The 15,648-nt window shown below is 43.2% G+C and overlaps 1 protein-coding gene across 1 annotated transcript in view; it reads right to left on the reverse strand.

The window, feature by feature from the left end:
* arb2a (ARB2 cotranscriptional regulator A) overlaps positions 1–15,648 on the reverse strand; it is a gene marked incomplete at its 3' end in the record, with an annotated part of 140,088 nt that overhangs the window by 65,733 nt on the left and 58,707 nt on the right. Inside the window, exon 6 of the mRNA XM_079221938.1 lies at positions 6,163–6,282. Coding sequence (XP_079078064.1) covers positions 6,163–6,282 — 120 coding nt within the window. The remainder of the gene's footprint in view (positions 1–6,162; positions 6,283–15,648) is intronic.

The following is a 15,648-nucleotide window of genomic DNA, read 5'->3' on the forward strand; positions in this document are numbered from 1 at the left end:
CAATTTACATCCCTATGTTAAGAGGAGAGCTGCTCTCTGAGATGCCTATTCATTCACAGAGAAATTAGATGTCTATATTTCAGCTGCTTAATAGAGCAAATATGCTGAAGCTGTACTGAGGAAGAAACCATGTCTTATCACGGTGTACAAAGGGCTAGCCCTTGTCTGTCATTACGAGCAGAGCACAGAAACACAGAGAGGGATAATATACATAATATAGACAGGGCTGGAAAACAGCACCATGCATGATATGCATGCATTACCACATACACACTTTCTCAGTGGCGATGGTGTATGTCCTGAGGGCGGCTGTCCTGCTGTGCAGGCTGGCAGGCACTTTTGTCATGGTGGTCCTTTTGTTTCACATCAAACAAAACGCCACAGCTTTGCATACGGCTCCACTAATTTCTGCTAGTGTGCCCCAGCCATTTATCATCGCCTCTCACCCTCTCCTCCTCTCCTCTCCTAACGTGGCTCTGATAGCTGCTCTACACCAAGCTGTTCTGCTTAGGACGATACAAGCTTCTCCAGGCTAAGGCTGACACACACGGACGTGCACATAGCCATATGTGCACACACACGCATAAACTAGACCCATACAATATGTGCACACCCATTTGCAGGCATAGACATACGCACACATGCACACAGAGACAGGCATACACACAGGCTGGAAACTGCACTACTACTGCACCGCTTGCAAGCCCGCCAGCTATGGAGAACCTTGAGATAAAAACAAACCTTCTCTTCATCCCCTCCAGAAGCAATAGACAGGCTAGCACTCAGAGTTTCGGAGGCGGCCGAGACGTGCATACAGCATTAGGCGAGGGGATTTGCAGAGCCTGTGTATGGACACCTTCACAGCTGGGATGATTTTGTCAACAAATTGCATGTGTGGTGATGAACTCAGGTGAAGGTTGCACTGGTCCTTGAAGAGTATTTCAGATAGATACAAAGTGGAACTTAGTTTGACACAGTTTAAAGAAATACTCCAACATTTTAGGGAAATCAACTTGTTTGCTGTCTAACTGGGAGTTATATTCTGTCGAAAGATCAATATCAATGTTATGTCTGTGCATTCAGCAGAGATTGGTCCAGGACCTGTTTAGTCTAGGAAAACACTGGGAGGTGGGAGGGGGGGGGGGGGACTAACTTCCAACAAAACAGAAAACTTCCAACAACTTCTAATGTGTCTTTTTTTCATTTTGTGTTGTGTTTGCTGGCACCAATCCAACCAAGAATCAGCTGGGCTTTGTTAAGAGTCAGGAAATTGAAGAACGACGGCAACTGTACAAAGAGGAAAGGACTTCGAAGAGACTGCTTGCCAATTCTCCCTGCCGTTGGTCATATATATATACATAACTCCAATGCTAACTTAAACCATTGTAAGCACATGAAACCATTTAATACACATTAAATAGAATTGAAAAAATATGAAAACAAAATAACACTGAGAAAGTGAATAAGTATATTCCTTTAAAACCATGGAAGTTGACGATAAACATTACATGTCATTTTAAAAGAAGAATTTAGAAAGAAACAAGTGCAGCAATGAGAGCAATTCAGAGCATATCTAGTACACACAGCTCTCAACATGGGGACAGCTGACCCATGTATGTCCGTAATGACTACATAAACAAGCACTTAGAAGCTCAGAATGAAACACACACACAGAGGAAAAGCGACTTCATTCTCTGCTCAGGTAGCCCCGGCACCACTATATCTTTACATTTAGAATATGTGAATACATTGTTTGCTGCTATATTAATGTACTGAATATCGTATAGAGAACCTTTAAAGTAGTAGAAGTAATAGTATAATAAGGTACAATAACAACATTTAAAATAATGATTTTTAATATTTATATATGTGCATTTTTTTTCTGAGACATTCTGTAATAAGGGTGAGGACTGGAAACTGAAGTGTTTGCACAGCGCCATATGTTCAGTGGGCTGTTACCACGCCAGTCATGAAGCTGTACAGACCACTGCCAGACCCAGTCTTGCACAGAGGGCAGAGTTGGCACCACAGCTGCCCTGAGGGTCACCACGACTGGGGGAGGAGGACTTAGGAGGACGAAGGAAACAATACAGGACAAGCAAAGTGGATTTTGGGATGGCAAATATTGTGATGAAAGGGTGTAGTACATATCGTAACAAAGATTGAGAAAAGTTAAGGACAACTATGCAAACAAGGTGATACAAAAATGTTTGCATTGCACAGAGAAATGGGAACAAGCTTGTTTGGAAAACTGTCTGTGGCAAATGAATAGGAAATCTTAAAGAAACCTTTTCTATATTTTAATTCAACTTGAGAATCTGATTAGGCACAAGAAAACTTCTGATTCTTTTTGCATCTACTGATATAACATAAAAAACTCTCACTTGAGCGAGGTTGCCATATCAGAAAAATGCAATCACTTTTTAAACTCCGAGATATGTATAACTAACTTCTTCGACTGATTCACCCGCAGTGTTTCATTTTTCTCATCCTCCACACATTGGTATGGCGATGAAGTCCACAAGGAGTGAAGAAATCCTTCATATCTATCTGTCTTACCTCAAGCATCTCTTCCCACATCCAACTCCTGGCCAAAACACACACACATACTTGCACACACATGCATCCAAGGACGACAAAGAGAACTATGGTATATTCATTATAGATTTAAACAGATGGCTCGAGACAGTAAGTGTACAGGCATATATCCTGCAAGCGTGTACTGTATATATGTGGCGTATTCATAGAGGACACTTAAAATCTGTAATCATGTTCTTGAGGGGTTGTTGTGGCGGCTGGCTTGTTGTCTGGTTGGCACCCACACATTTGTGTACTCGGAGACAGATGCATTCTTACATAAGCCCTTATATAATGCTGCCCTGTCCTCTCCAGAAAGAGTGTTCCTTTTTTACTCAGAAGGTTAGTGCGGGTTAGACAACCTTTCCTCATCACAACCCCTTCCAACCCCCTTCGCCACACACCCACCCCCTGCACTCCTGGCAATGAAGAAAGATGAAAAGGCAGGCTGAGCCAAGGGAGAGATGGAGGCAGGGCCCTTTTTCTGTATGGTTCTATCCCCCTGGTCCCTTACTCTCTCTCTCTCTACTACTTTCTAGGGTGAGATTTCGTCCTGAGGTGAAGAAAGGATACTGCAGATCAGGAACCTTGAGGAGCATGGCCAGTTTGTGTGTGTAAAAGATGGAGAGACGCAGAGAGAGACACAGTCCACAGCCATGGTAAAAACTGTAAGACTTTGAAAAGAATACAGGAATACTGGGTTTAAAACTGGATTCTGTGATTGCTAAAGAATGATAGTGAGGGGAAAAGGGCGAGAAAGGGGGCGAAGCAGAGAAAGAGCTTTCCCCCTGCAGCACTTATTCAAAGGCATTTAGCTTCTCTTTGATGTATCTATAATTAGTCAGTACACACTGTGAAGTGTTTTAAAAGAAATCAAATTGCAATGAAACACTTGAGTGCTCAAAACAGGGGCTAACATGCTTCTGAGCATGGGGATCGAGCAGTAGAAATTAATGGTGGGCCTTTTTGATGTGCTTGATCAGAAATATATTTATTAACTGCAAAGCTGAGTAGTAATTAACCCACAGACAGCTTGTTTTCTCTGGGTCTTCTTGTGTGTCAAACGGTTCATCCCGCAAGGCTCTTCTCTCTACTCGCCTGCTCATGCGCACAAACCTCCCACCACGTCCCACTGGACCACTTTCTCCTCAATTAAGTAGACAGTGTGCACATGTATGTGCATGAGCTTGTGCATGCTTATGTGTGAGGGAGTGCAAACACACAGCAATAAAAAGTAAGAAATGCATACCGGCTCCTTTAAATACCATGTGGTACTCCTGTAAAACGCAGGTAGTAGGGTATTTGCATAAAAAGCCAAATAGCCTGTAGTATTATAGTAGTATAATACTTAACATGAGAAAAGCACCCAAACAGAATAATAGTATTAATTAATTATAATAACTAAACAAAACCAAAATGATTGGCTTGGACAAGTTTGCACATTGCTCGCTGTAGACGAGTTGACGATTGGTACGGATGGGTAACCACGGGAAGATAATAAAGAATATAAATGTGTATATGTGTTTGTATCGAGTTTGTAAAGAGGTGAAGGAGTTTAGACTCTAACAGACAACAGAAGCTGGGATGGTCTCAAGGGAAACCTGACAATGGCATCCTCAAAAACCCTGTCACTTAAAGTGAACACAATGATCTTTCAAGTCTCTGTTTTGATGCTACCTTCTCCATACTGCATCTGCTATATGCTATATATGCATTTATGCACACACTGTACATGAGTGTTTTAAAGACGGTTTTCACATGACAAGGACATCACATAAAATAATGCAGTTAAAAACCTTGTAGAGCCCTTTACACAGAGAGGGAGTCTGACTGAAGGGAACAGAAAGAGAAAAATAGAAGGAATAGATAGTCTTCGTCACAGAGCCAGAAAGCCCAGGAGATTGTGAGGCTGTCACGGACAAAACACTGCATGAATATTTAGCAGCCAAATTAAAATGACAAAATACTAAACAAAAAAAGAGTAGGTGAAAGAAAAAGAAAAGAACAAATTCCAGAAAACACCAGTGGGACAAGTGCCCACCTTTAATCCCCCACTAGCCGTATCCTCATTGTGCCACCTCCCTTTTTCTACCTTTCCTGAGAAACGAGAAGAGATATGTCTTGAATAATATTGGATGTGGTGAGTCTAGCAGTGAATCCTTCAGATCAAGAAACCAGCAAACTGACAATACCCAAGCTCTGAGATCATGGAGAGGCTTGCAAACACAACGAGCACCTTATGTTGGCTAGCGGAGCTTAAGACGGTGTTTGGTGTTTTAAATGCTAACGCAGCTAGCACAGGATGTGTGTAACAAGTCTCTGAGCCAAGATGGCTACATACACGTGTTTGTTGGAATTTCAGATGCTGCAAATACAACTGATCTAGAGTTTTATTTTTTTTATCAAGCTGTAGAGAAACACGTATGGAGCACCTTTTAAGTTACTGTATCAGGATTTTAAGATCAGAACATTGTATTAAATAAAATGGCATGCTAGAGCTAAAAGCCAGAGCTAGGTTTTATCTTTTTTGAAAGAAATGAACTACACAGTACAGGTTTTTGTTGCTTTATACGTCACAAGTATACACATTAGACTTAAACTAGATGTTACGTCAAACAGCAGGTAGCAGGCTTACAGGGTACAACAAACAAACCTCCCCACCATTAACCATGACTCCTAAATGCTACTCCGACCTGGTAGATAACTCACCATGATGGCATTAGTGACCTGCACCCTGAAGCTTTATTATTAATAGGTACCTCTAGTCATTAAAACACCAACAGACGATAAAGTGATCAATATGTGATGCAGAGTCCCACAAGGATATCACAGTAAACCAAAGACCAGAAAATAAAGCATTGACCTCAGCCTTCATGTAACCCACAAAAGACACACTGTAGGCCCATTTAGCTGAAGGGTGCGGTTATAAAGCCAAGAGGCTGGCCAAACTTTTACTTTCACCCTCCCCTGTGCACCATTAATTCCTTCAAATTCACTTCCCTCCCACCATCTTTCCACCTATCCTCTGTCTCTCTAAAGGCTGGGAGATATGCATGCTCTGCAGCAGATCTGGTTTAACAGTAACACTGTTGTTGCAATGCCATAACTACATTTCTTTATCCAGCCCTCTTCGTCCCCCTGTTTTCCTCCTGTTCTTGATGTGTAGCAGAGGTGAATAGTGCCCAAAGGACAAGGATGAACCAGATTGTTTACAGAGGCAGTACTTTTTCAAAACTAAATGCTATTTATTTGTAATTGTTCCACCATGTTTCACACACTATCACTCTGTTGCCTGTCTCCCTGAGTTGACCGGTGTGAATACTTGTTTCCATATATGTGTGTGTTGGACAAAAAGTAGTTGTTTTGCGTACTGACACGTTTCTTTGCATGCATGGGTGTTGGTATGCTACAATAGTAGCATTGCAAACTCAAATCATAGTTCATACAACAGTTTATATGGAATATCCAGTTGTTCCAACACAAACATGTATGTGAGTGATTGTACTGACAGGAGTGCATTTTGTTTCAGTGTGTCTCTTTGTCGGTGGGAGGTAGAAAGGATAAGCGGAAAACTAAAACACTCACCAGCTCAACGAAAGACAGCCCTCCGTAGCTGTGGGCCATGATGAAAACATTCTTGGCTGCGGCTTTGGACACAAAGTGGTCCCACACGTACAGCACGTGTTCCTCCGAGGAACCGTTTTCCTGCAACACAAAAACTTTAATGTTATATCCATGACAAAGAACACTGATGTAAATCGTGTGAGCTTGAAGGCGGTCAGCCAACTACAAACATTTAAGATATGTGTCCTTTGAGTGAGACTGGAGCATCAATAGAGTTATTAAACTCTTTCAATTCAATGTTACAGCATCAAAACCTGCACCTCTGGGCCAGCCAAAAAGAAAAGGTATGAAAGAGAAACAAAAAGTGGTGGTGGCCGGAGGGGATTCTATAAAGAGCCACACTTTGGTAAATCAATAAGTCTTGCATATTGCAAATGCCCTAAATGTAAAACTCAATAGGCTGGGTGACGTAACGTTTAAATCTTAATTTGTGGCCTGGTGCTGAATCGATGGCCCATCTATACACCAGTAGAGGCATAATGGGAAGACACTAGGGGAAGGTCAAAGAAAAAAAAACAAGAAGGAGATGTACACATGCATAAACAAAACAGCACAGTTTTGCACAAGCGAGGACAATCACAAACCCCTATGTTTATTTTGACTCATCTGCATGCATGCACACACACACACACACACACACACACACACACACACACACACACACACACACACACACACACACACTAAGAAGGCATGTTTAATTAACCAGAGACGTAGGCGCTTATCCAGGGCTGGAAAGAACAATAGTAAAAGTACAGGCGAGAAAAGGGCATCCATTAATGAACTTGTGACATTGATTCTAGACTTTGATTTCCTATCAAACTGTCTGGTTCACAATAGAAATCAACAATACATTCCCACAAGAGGTTGCACCACACATGGAGCTTTGTCGACTAGAAAACACCTGTATCCTTAGATCTCAACACTGCGCTGTATTTAAGATTGCACAATACTGGATGCAAACACGCTATTCATACACAATCTATTTAATTAGCATACAGATATTATGTTATACTAATAAATATCTTGAAACAAACAAACACATGGCCTACAGAGATTGGAAGCTCATCTATTAATTGAGTGTCAAACTGTTCCATGTGACTCCAAAACAAATAATTATGGATATGAGGTAAAGGACAGAGGAGGTGTCTTAAGAGACTTTCCTGATAGTTTCCATAAATGTGTTTGTATTACACAAAGTATATTATCAAAGAAATATAATTACTTCAACATTCCTTTTTCTAATGCCGTGTTCACACCGGACGCGACGCGAATTTGCGGCGCGACCAGTTTACATGTAAAATCAATCCACAGACGCCCTGCGGCGCGAATTTGCGAATGTGCGGCGAGATAGACGCGTTGGAGGCGGCGCGAACAGAACGTTTGACCTGGGGCGAACAAAGCGAAGGACGCGGCGCGAATTCGCGTGAGTTGAATTATCCCAACTCTGGCGGAGAAATCGCGTGACGCAAAGTTGCGGCAGCCAATCAGCGTTGAGAATGAGCGTTGAGAAGCTCTGCCCGTCACCACCGCCTCTCCCCGTTTCTGAATGAATCTGCTGCTGCTCCGCCTGAACCAGCGCTGTTAGCGGCTTCATTGAGACGCTGTTGTGGGACTACGGATAGAATTATGAACCCAGACACCATGGAGTTTGATGTTCCGACATATGTGGAGTTTACACAAAAAGTATAAAGCAGAACTAGTGGTTATTTCCATGGTGGATGGCATAATCGGTATCGTTTTACGGAGATACGCGAGACGCTGTTCCTGGAGGAGTCGGTGAAATTCACCGAGCTGTGTGCGGCTACGGATGATGTTATGAACCCAAATACAAGGGCGTTTCATGTTCCGACATGTTTGGAACTTCCACAACAAATATAAAGCAGAACTAATGGTTATTTATTCCATGGTCGATAGCGGAAATGAAAGCTTCGTCGCTTGTCTCTCACAGAGGCAAGCAACAGAGCTAAGCCACGCCCCTTTGGTCGCGCCGCAAATTCGCGTTTGGTGTGAACGCCCTCTTTCTACTCGCGCGAGTAAACTTCGGCGGTGGACGCGGCGCCGCAAATTCGCGTCGCGTCCGGTGTGAACACGGCATAAAGGTGGTAATTGAGGAGATGGTGTGGAACAAACACACGCTACATACAATATGGTTTAAACTTTATCTTTCAAGAAAGTAAGGTACATTGTGATTTGATGAGATGTTTTTGCTTGCGTGTATGTGTGTACAAATCTTTGTGCAAGTGTGCAAGTGTGCTTCCACTATTTGATGATGTGCTGCTGTGTGTTTTTGTTGCTGTGTTTGTCTAGAGGTAAATGAACCTGTCAGAGTGTTTGTGTTTACTGCTAGATTAGCATGAGGGGGTTGTAGTGTCAGCACCCACCTCAATTCACAGTGTGTGATGCAAGAGCAGGCAACTCCGCTCTGCCCTGCCCTTCTGCCACCAGTTTTTTGCCGTTTGTGTGTGTGTGTGTGTGTGTGTGTGTGTGTGTGTGTGTGTGTGTGTGTGTGTGTGTGTGTGTGTGTGTGTGTGTGTGTGTCCTGCATGCACGGAGATGCTGGCTGAAGCAGAGTTGTCTGTCTGAAAGGCTGTGACATCAAAGTCCTTTGAAGTCTCCCTCTTCTCTCCTCTGCCATGTCATCCTTCATCTGTGATGCCCATTTCATTAGCCAGCCTCCCTCCCTCACCCAAACTTCCCTCTCTACCTTCTTTTTCTCCTCCGCTATTGCCACCTGCTCTCATTCACCCTCCGCCGTCTCCTGTTTTGTCCACCTCTCCACCCAGCCTTTAGTAATAATGCCCGACATGAGGACATTAGGCAGAGTTTGCTTCTGTACACAGCACCTTTATGTGTGTGTGTGTGTGTGTGTGTGTGTGTGTGTGTGTGTGTGTCTGTCTGAGAGAGCTATTTACTTCATAAATAATCCTGCTGACATCAACTGATTTCAGACAAATTGTGTGGAAAAGAGGAGCGTTTTTTTTTTATGTATCTATATATTTCCAATACAAATAATTAAAAGATGCATATTGCACAGTTGATGTCTTAATGGTGGCACATGAGTCTCCCCGTGCTCCTGACTTCATACCCAACCTAACACACAACAACATACGTTCTTTACCTCCACCCTCAGTGGCAGGCAAAGAACAGAGTGACTGACTACCTGGCATGGCAGTGTAGTGAATTATCTAAACAGCATTTGCATATTGTTGCAATTATTTCCTGGGGTTAATTAGCTGCAGTGGAGCACACCGCCCTGCGAGACTGGCTTCCTGTCACCAGCTCTCACATAGTATCTTAGCTTATTTATTTATTTCCTCAGTTTCCTCGCACTGTGTATGTGTGTATGTTTTTGTGTGTGTGTGTGTGTGCGTGCGTGCATGTGTGTGTGTTTTTGTGTGTGTGTGTGCGTGCGTGCATGTGTGTGTGTGCTGGCACTGTCAGAATAGAGTCCCAACTGCACACCTGTTGCCAACATCCTTCAGCCATGACTGTCAAGAGACATATAAGGGTGTGTGCAATTTGTGTGTGTGTTTACCAAATATATGGTGATCCATACTGTCCCCTCAGAGAATATAAAATATGAATCCACGTACTAGACTGTCTCAGGACCAGAAAGTCGCCAGATGCTGACAGCTAACTATTATGAAAAAGAAATACAATGGGGAGAGAGAGAGAGAGAGAGAGAGAGAGAGAGAGAGAGAGAGAGAGAGAGAGAGAGAGAGAGAGAGAGAGAGAGAGAGAGAGAGAGAGAGAGAGAGAGAGAGAGAGAGAGAGAGAGACTTCCATATTATGGAGGGCACACAGTCTATCTCAGTCTGTCTAACTGAAAGTTCTCTCAGCTCTGGAACTGGAATTCATAAACATGTAACATAAAAGCTGAAGAATATATTGAATCTGAGTGTAATCTACACAGAAATGTCCTGAACAATATCATTGACACCTTTTTAGAAGTTTCTGGACATAACTCAATTTCAAGCAGGTGAGAGACAGATGCCTGCAGTATTACAATCATTCATGCAACCAGTCTATCTCCAGACCGTAATGTTCCTTTGACCACCGTGTGCAATGCTATCAAGAAGTTTAAGGCCATGGTGCTGTAGCCAACCACCCTGGAAGAGGACCCAAGAGAAAACCTGATCAAAGATTACAGCTAAATATGGTGATTCACCAAAATGTGGTTTTAGCCAAGTTTCTGCAAGCCAATCAGCAGACCTCTGATTATGTGTTTCGCTTGAGTCACCAATAAAACTGCTAGCTAGACAACCTGCTACACAACATTGAGCATGATTATCTACCCCACTTTTAGTCCTAAGTGGTTCCAACTGTTACTCCTTTGTTGAATGTGTTTGCTTTCCAATTGTCTAGTTTCAAGAATTTGTTCAATTTAGCTCTTTCCATTACTTACACAATAACAACTCTAATTTCCAAAACCACAAATAATTGCATGCACACAGATGCAAACTTGTGCACACAGTCAAAAGTTGTCCAATACTTGCCATGTGTTTGTTTATTCACTGTAATGAGAAGGAGGGAGAGGGGAGCAGGGTAGAGGAGTGCGCTGCAGCCAGAATAACAGCCCCAACGCCAACACACACGCAGTGTCTGACCAACACAGGAAGCAATGAATCTAACAACATCAACACACTCTGACAAACAACCACTTCAGACCTCTCTGCACCTCCCTCCTCCTCATCCGAAACACAAAAGACTTCTGAAAACTTTGGAGGAAGCTAGAATTTCAGATTGGGAGATGGTGAGCATTGTGGACCGGAAGGAATGTAGTCGGTAAGAGCCATTCTACTTTTTTACACTCAAACCCTTCAGTGGGAGCCAGAAGTGTCAGGACAGTGTCACGGGATCCCAATACAACTTTATCGGGTTTGGACTCTTTGCTTGGGCAGTACTGCTTTTAATCTTCCCAAAAGTATATCAAGGGGTTAGATTAAGTGAAATTACAAGTACTAGAAACACACATCACATAACAATACCCTTTTAGAGTTCCTTCCTGCAAGAGAAAAGTAAAAAACTAATTACTCAACTACACCAGCGCTTTCTCTCTCTCTCTCTCTCACACACACACACACACACACACACACACACACACACACACACTCTAACTGGCTGGACGATCTCTCCATCTTCCACTTCACTACTGCTCTCAGGCCACACACTGGGTAAACCCACCTGCAGCCCCGGTCATTATACTCTGTAATATGTCCTGATCAAAACAGGATTGTTTTCATTTGGCCTAATGATTAAATATTAAATAAGCAATGTACATAATTGCATGTTTGGTGTTAGCAGAGAGGTTATTAGAGTAAGTTAGTTTGTGTGTGTGTGTGTGTGTGTGTGTGTGTGTGTGTGTGTGTGTGTGTGTGTGTGTGTGTGTGTGTGTGTGTGTGTGTGTGTGTGATTGCGTACATGACTCTGCGCACACAATTAAAAAGTGGGCCTCAACGACACCTGTTTGCAATTGCATTCTAATCAATGTCTGGGACGTGTACTCCGCCATCGCTTTTCCTTTTTTTCCGTCCCCTCTCCTTTTCCCTCTCTTTACTTTTAAGGCCGACAGAGAGCTGAAGTTAGCTAGAAGCTGTCTGGGAGCTGATGGGTCTGCTAGAGTGGGGGAAAGAACGGTATGGAGCAAATTAGTGGCAGAGATGGGAAAATAATGACTGTAGCATTGTCGGTAATTAGCAAGTATAGTACCTATGGAGAGTTGGGAATATAATGATGTGAGAAAAAGACAGAGAAAAGTGAGAACGAGGTGAAAAACGTGTGCACGCGTGTGCAGAGCGAGAGAGAGAGAAATGTGTAGGTGTTATTCAACTTTGCAATGAACAGTATGAGGAAAGAGAAAGTGAGGGAGACAGAGGAAGGAAGGCAGGGGGAGGGAGGGAGGGAAACTATAGCGTCCATGTCATCCCACGTGCAGATTAGCGGGCTCAGACTGTATACAATGAAATAGCATGACCTTGGTGAGGTCAGTCTGCTCTGACAATATTTGCCTGGGCATTGTTTCAAATCAATAACTCATTAACAAAGTACAAAGGAAGTTGCTGTGGGTTTGTGAGATTCTTTATTAGAAAAGAGCGGCCGCAGGCCAGAAAGGTCATCGCTGTGACATCTCTTCTAGCCTTGCGCTGCCGCCCGGATTGTCAGGTGAAATTACTGCGAGCCATTAATTGACATAAGGCAAAGGAGAGCGGGCAGGCAGACAAGGCTGTGTTTGTTCCAGGATGACCCTGAGGTGCTGTGTTTGTGTGTATGCGTGCGTGCGTTCGTGCGCCTGTGTGTGAGTGTGTGTGTGTGTGTGTGTGTGTGTGTCTTTATTCGGGTCAGCCTGTATCCACAATGAGGTTGTGTGCAGAGAGAAAGAGAAGGAGAGAGAGAGAGGGACCTCAGTGGGTGGGGAGGTGCAAGGGAAGCAGGATGGATGTGTTTGATGGTTGACCTGACTAGAAGATTGGGAGCAGGGATCTGAGACCACTACACTGGTTCTGCCTTGAGCAAACACACAAACACAAACGGTATGTGTTCACACACACACATACAGATGTTATGTACTACACATACAACTAACAAGCAAACAATCTAAAAGACTCACTTCCCTTTAAAACTTTGAGATATAAAACACATTCACACTTCCACTAAATTCAAATAAGATACATCTGAATTAATGTACACACACACACACACACACACACACACACACACACACACACACACACACACACACACACACACACACACACACCACAGTGTGCTTGTACTGTGGCCTTAACATGAAAACGTAGCTCATAAAGACAGATACACATGCACACAGGTCAAAGCTTTTTCCTCTATCCCACTCACACAGAGATACACACCCAAATACAAAGATGGCATCCAGCCAATTTGCTCTCTGCAGCAAGCAGGTGAGTTGCCCTCTAACCCTGGTTATTGACCTCTCCTCTGACCAAGTTCAGAGGTTAATCAAGTCCCTACCTGTCCTTGGATATGCTGAGCCTTACTTCTCGGCACAACCACCGGGCAAAGGTCAAATAAACTCTGTCTGTATAATTGCTTGTGGGCCAAAGAATGGGGCAAAGGGGTGAAGGTGACAAAGAGCAAAATCCAGTCCCATAGAGAAACACTGTAGTGCCATGTCAAATACAATTACCAGTGTGTGTTCTTGTGTGTCCATGTCTTAATGTTTATAATCAAGTTTTGGTGTGTAAGTGTGTGTGTGTGGTGTGTGTTTGTGTGTGCGTTAGTGACTCCTCAGGACGTTTTGTAGTACAGTGTGAACATGGGGAAACAGGACGTTATCTGCTAAACACAGACAAGGACAAGGATCTCAGTTTGCCCCTGTGGACAGCTGCAGCTGGGAATAATGGGTCTTGGAGAGGCAGGACCTAAATAATGGATGCCCCTTCCTTCAGGAAACACACTCTGAACAATCCACAACAATCAGATAAGTATGAGACAGTACACGACATCCGTCAATTGGAGACCACAAGGTAAAACAAATTAAAATTGGTTAAACACAAGGGAATTAAATAATGCCTTTAGTGGAAAAACTAGCACACTGAAGGCCCCCAATACATGGTTTGGTTGTGAAAAAGGAATAATTGTAGAGAAAAGCCCGGGAATGTTATCGTGGAAGCATTCAATGCCCACCAATCTCAAATCATACAGATCGCTCATTCTTGAAGTTGCACTAAAAATGTAGTGGTAGAAAAAACCCCAGAAGGAATAGCCTCTATCCGCAACATCAAAATGCTATTGGAGCATTGGGCCTCTCTGTCTATCTCTCTCTCTGCACAACCAACAATGTGAGATCCTAAAAGGAAAAGCATAAACTAAGAGAGAAAGAGAGAAAAGTATTCCAGTCATTTATAAAAATAAGTGGTGCTTAAAGAAAGGCGAAGCTCTGTTTTTTGTCCCCTTTGCTCTTTTTTTCCCCTTCTTCTTTCCAGGGCCTGCTGGCCTAATCCCAACCAGCCAGCCTTGGGTGAACTCTTTGGAAGCTTCTTAAGCCCATGAATGTGCCTTTTGTTCCTGCCATTCCTCCGCTTGGCTGACAGAAAATAGCTAACTGGATTACTGCTAAAATTCAGAGTAAAGTGAACTCCCAAACTTCTATAAGGCAAAGTGCGAACCCCCTCCCCGCCCCTCCACTATCCTCATCAGCATCCCTCCGATCAGACTTTCTATCCTTCCATCCCTCCTTCTGTCCTCTCTTTCTCATCCACCATCATCCCCCTAAACATGGCCCAGTGGTGTGTGATCTGTAGGAGAGGGATTAGATAAGGTTGAGAGGTTGCACACTATGAACCCAAGGCTAAAAAGTAAGAATCCTAAAAGCAGTTAAGAGCTTATTAATGTGTGTAAGGAAGCGTATTAATCAACTCAACTCTATAAGAGGGCTGGCATGGCTTGTGTGCATGCGTGTGTGCGTCAGTCTTTGTGAGTCAATGTAGTGAAAAAAGAAAATGCACAGTCTAAGTCTCATATGTATAACTACAGAGCAAGGCGGGTGGTAATTCAAGTATGGTTTATAATATTTTTGTGTAATGTTGGATTTCATTATATTACAAAGAGTGCAGGTATATATTGGAGTGTGTGTGTTTCTGAATGGCTGTGTGCAGGTGGTCTAGCAGCTCAGCGGGAGTTAGAGTGTGAGATGTAGTGAATAAAAAAGGTGTGTGTGTGTGTGTGTGTGTGTGTGTGTGTGTGTGTGTGTGTGTATTCCTCTCCTTCACCTCTGTTAGTCGGGGTGGGTGGTGGATCAAATCAAACCTTCTTAGCAGGGCTGTTTTCATCATTTTGAACAGCACCCACCCAAGACACACAGACACACAGACACACAGACACACACACACGTCACAACCGTAGTTCTTTTTCCACCTCCTTTACTCTTTTGTATGTCGGTATGTGTGTGTGCCAATGCATTACTGCATGTGTGCTTTCTGTGTGTGTGTGTGTGTGTGTGTGTGTGACAGCTTACTCTGGGGTGGACAGAGGCAGAGCAGTGGAGAGCAAAGCAGTGCAGGAGGAGGCGTAGACGGTAGAGGAGAGGTCATACACACTAGCATCCTGCTGACTTCTGGGTCAAAGGTCAAAATTCAAGGAGCACCAACACAGAGCCAACCTGCTAACTCATTAATCTTTATCCCGAGTCTTGCAATCCCTGCATCTAAGGACAAGTGAATTTGGCTGGAAAATCTAAACCTTCTACATGACGCTTACTTTTCTGGCTTAAGGGGATTATTTTGTATTATCCTGCTAGTCTGAAAAAACATATAGAAAACATTTTTTTAAACTAAATCTTCAAAAGTGCCACAACACTGGATTCCGCAGTATTATAGGCTGCTAAATCAATTATCAATGTACTAACTTATATTAAACAGTGAAGGAACTTGACATGACACTGGGCTGGTGTGTAATGTTCTTCAGTTT

This window comes from Taurulus bubalis (assembly GCF_910589615.1).
Source record: "Taurulus bubalis genome assembly, chromosome: 8".
Lineage (NCBI taxonomy): Eukaryota > Metazoa > Chordata > Actinopteri > Perciformes > Cottidae > Taurulus > Taurulus bubalis.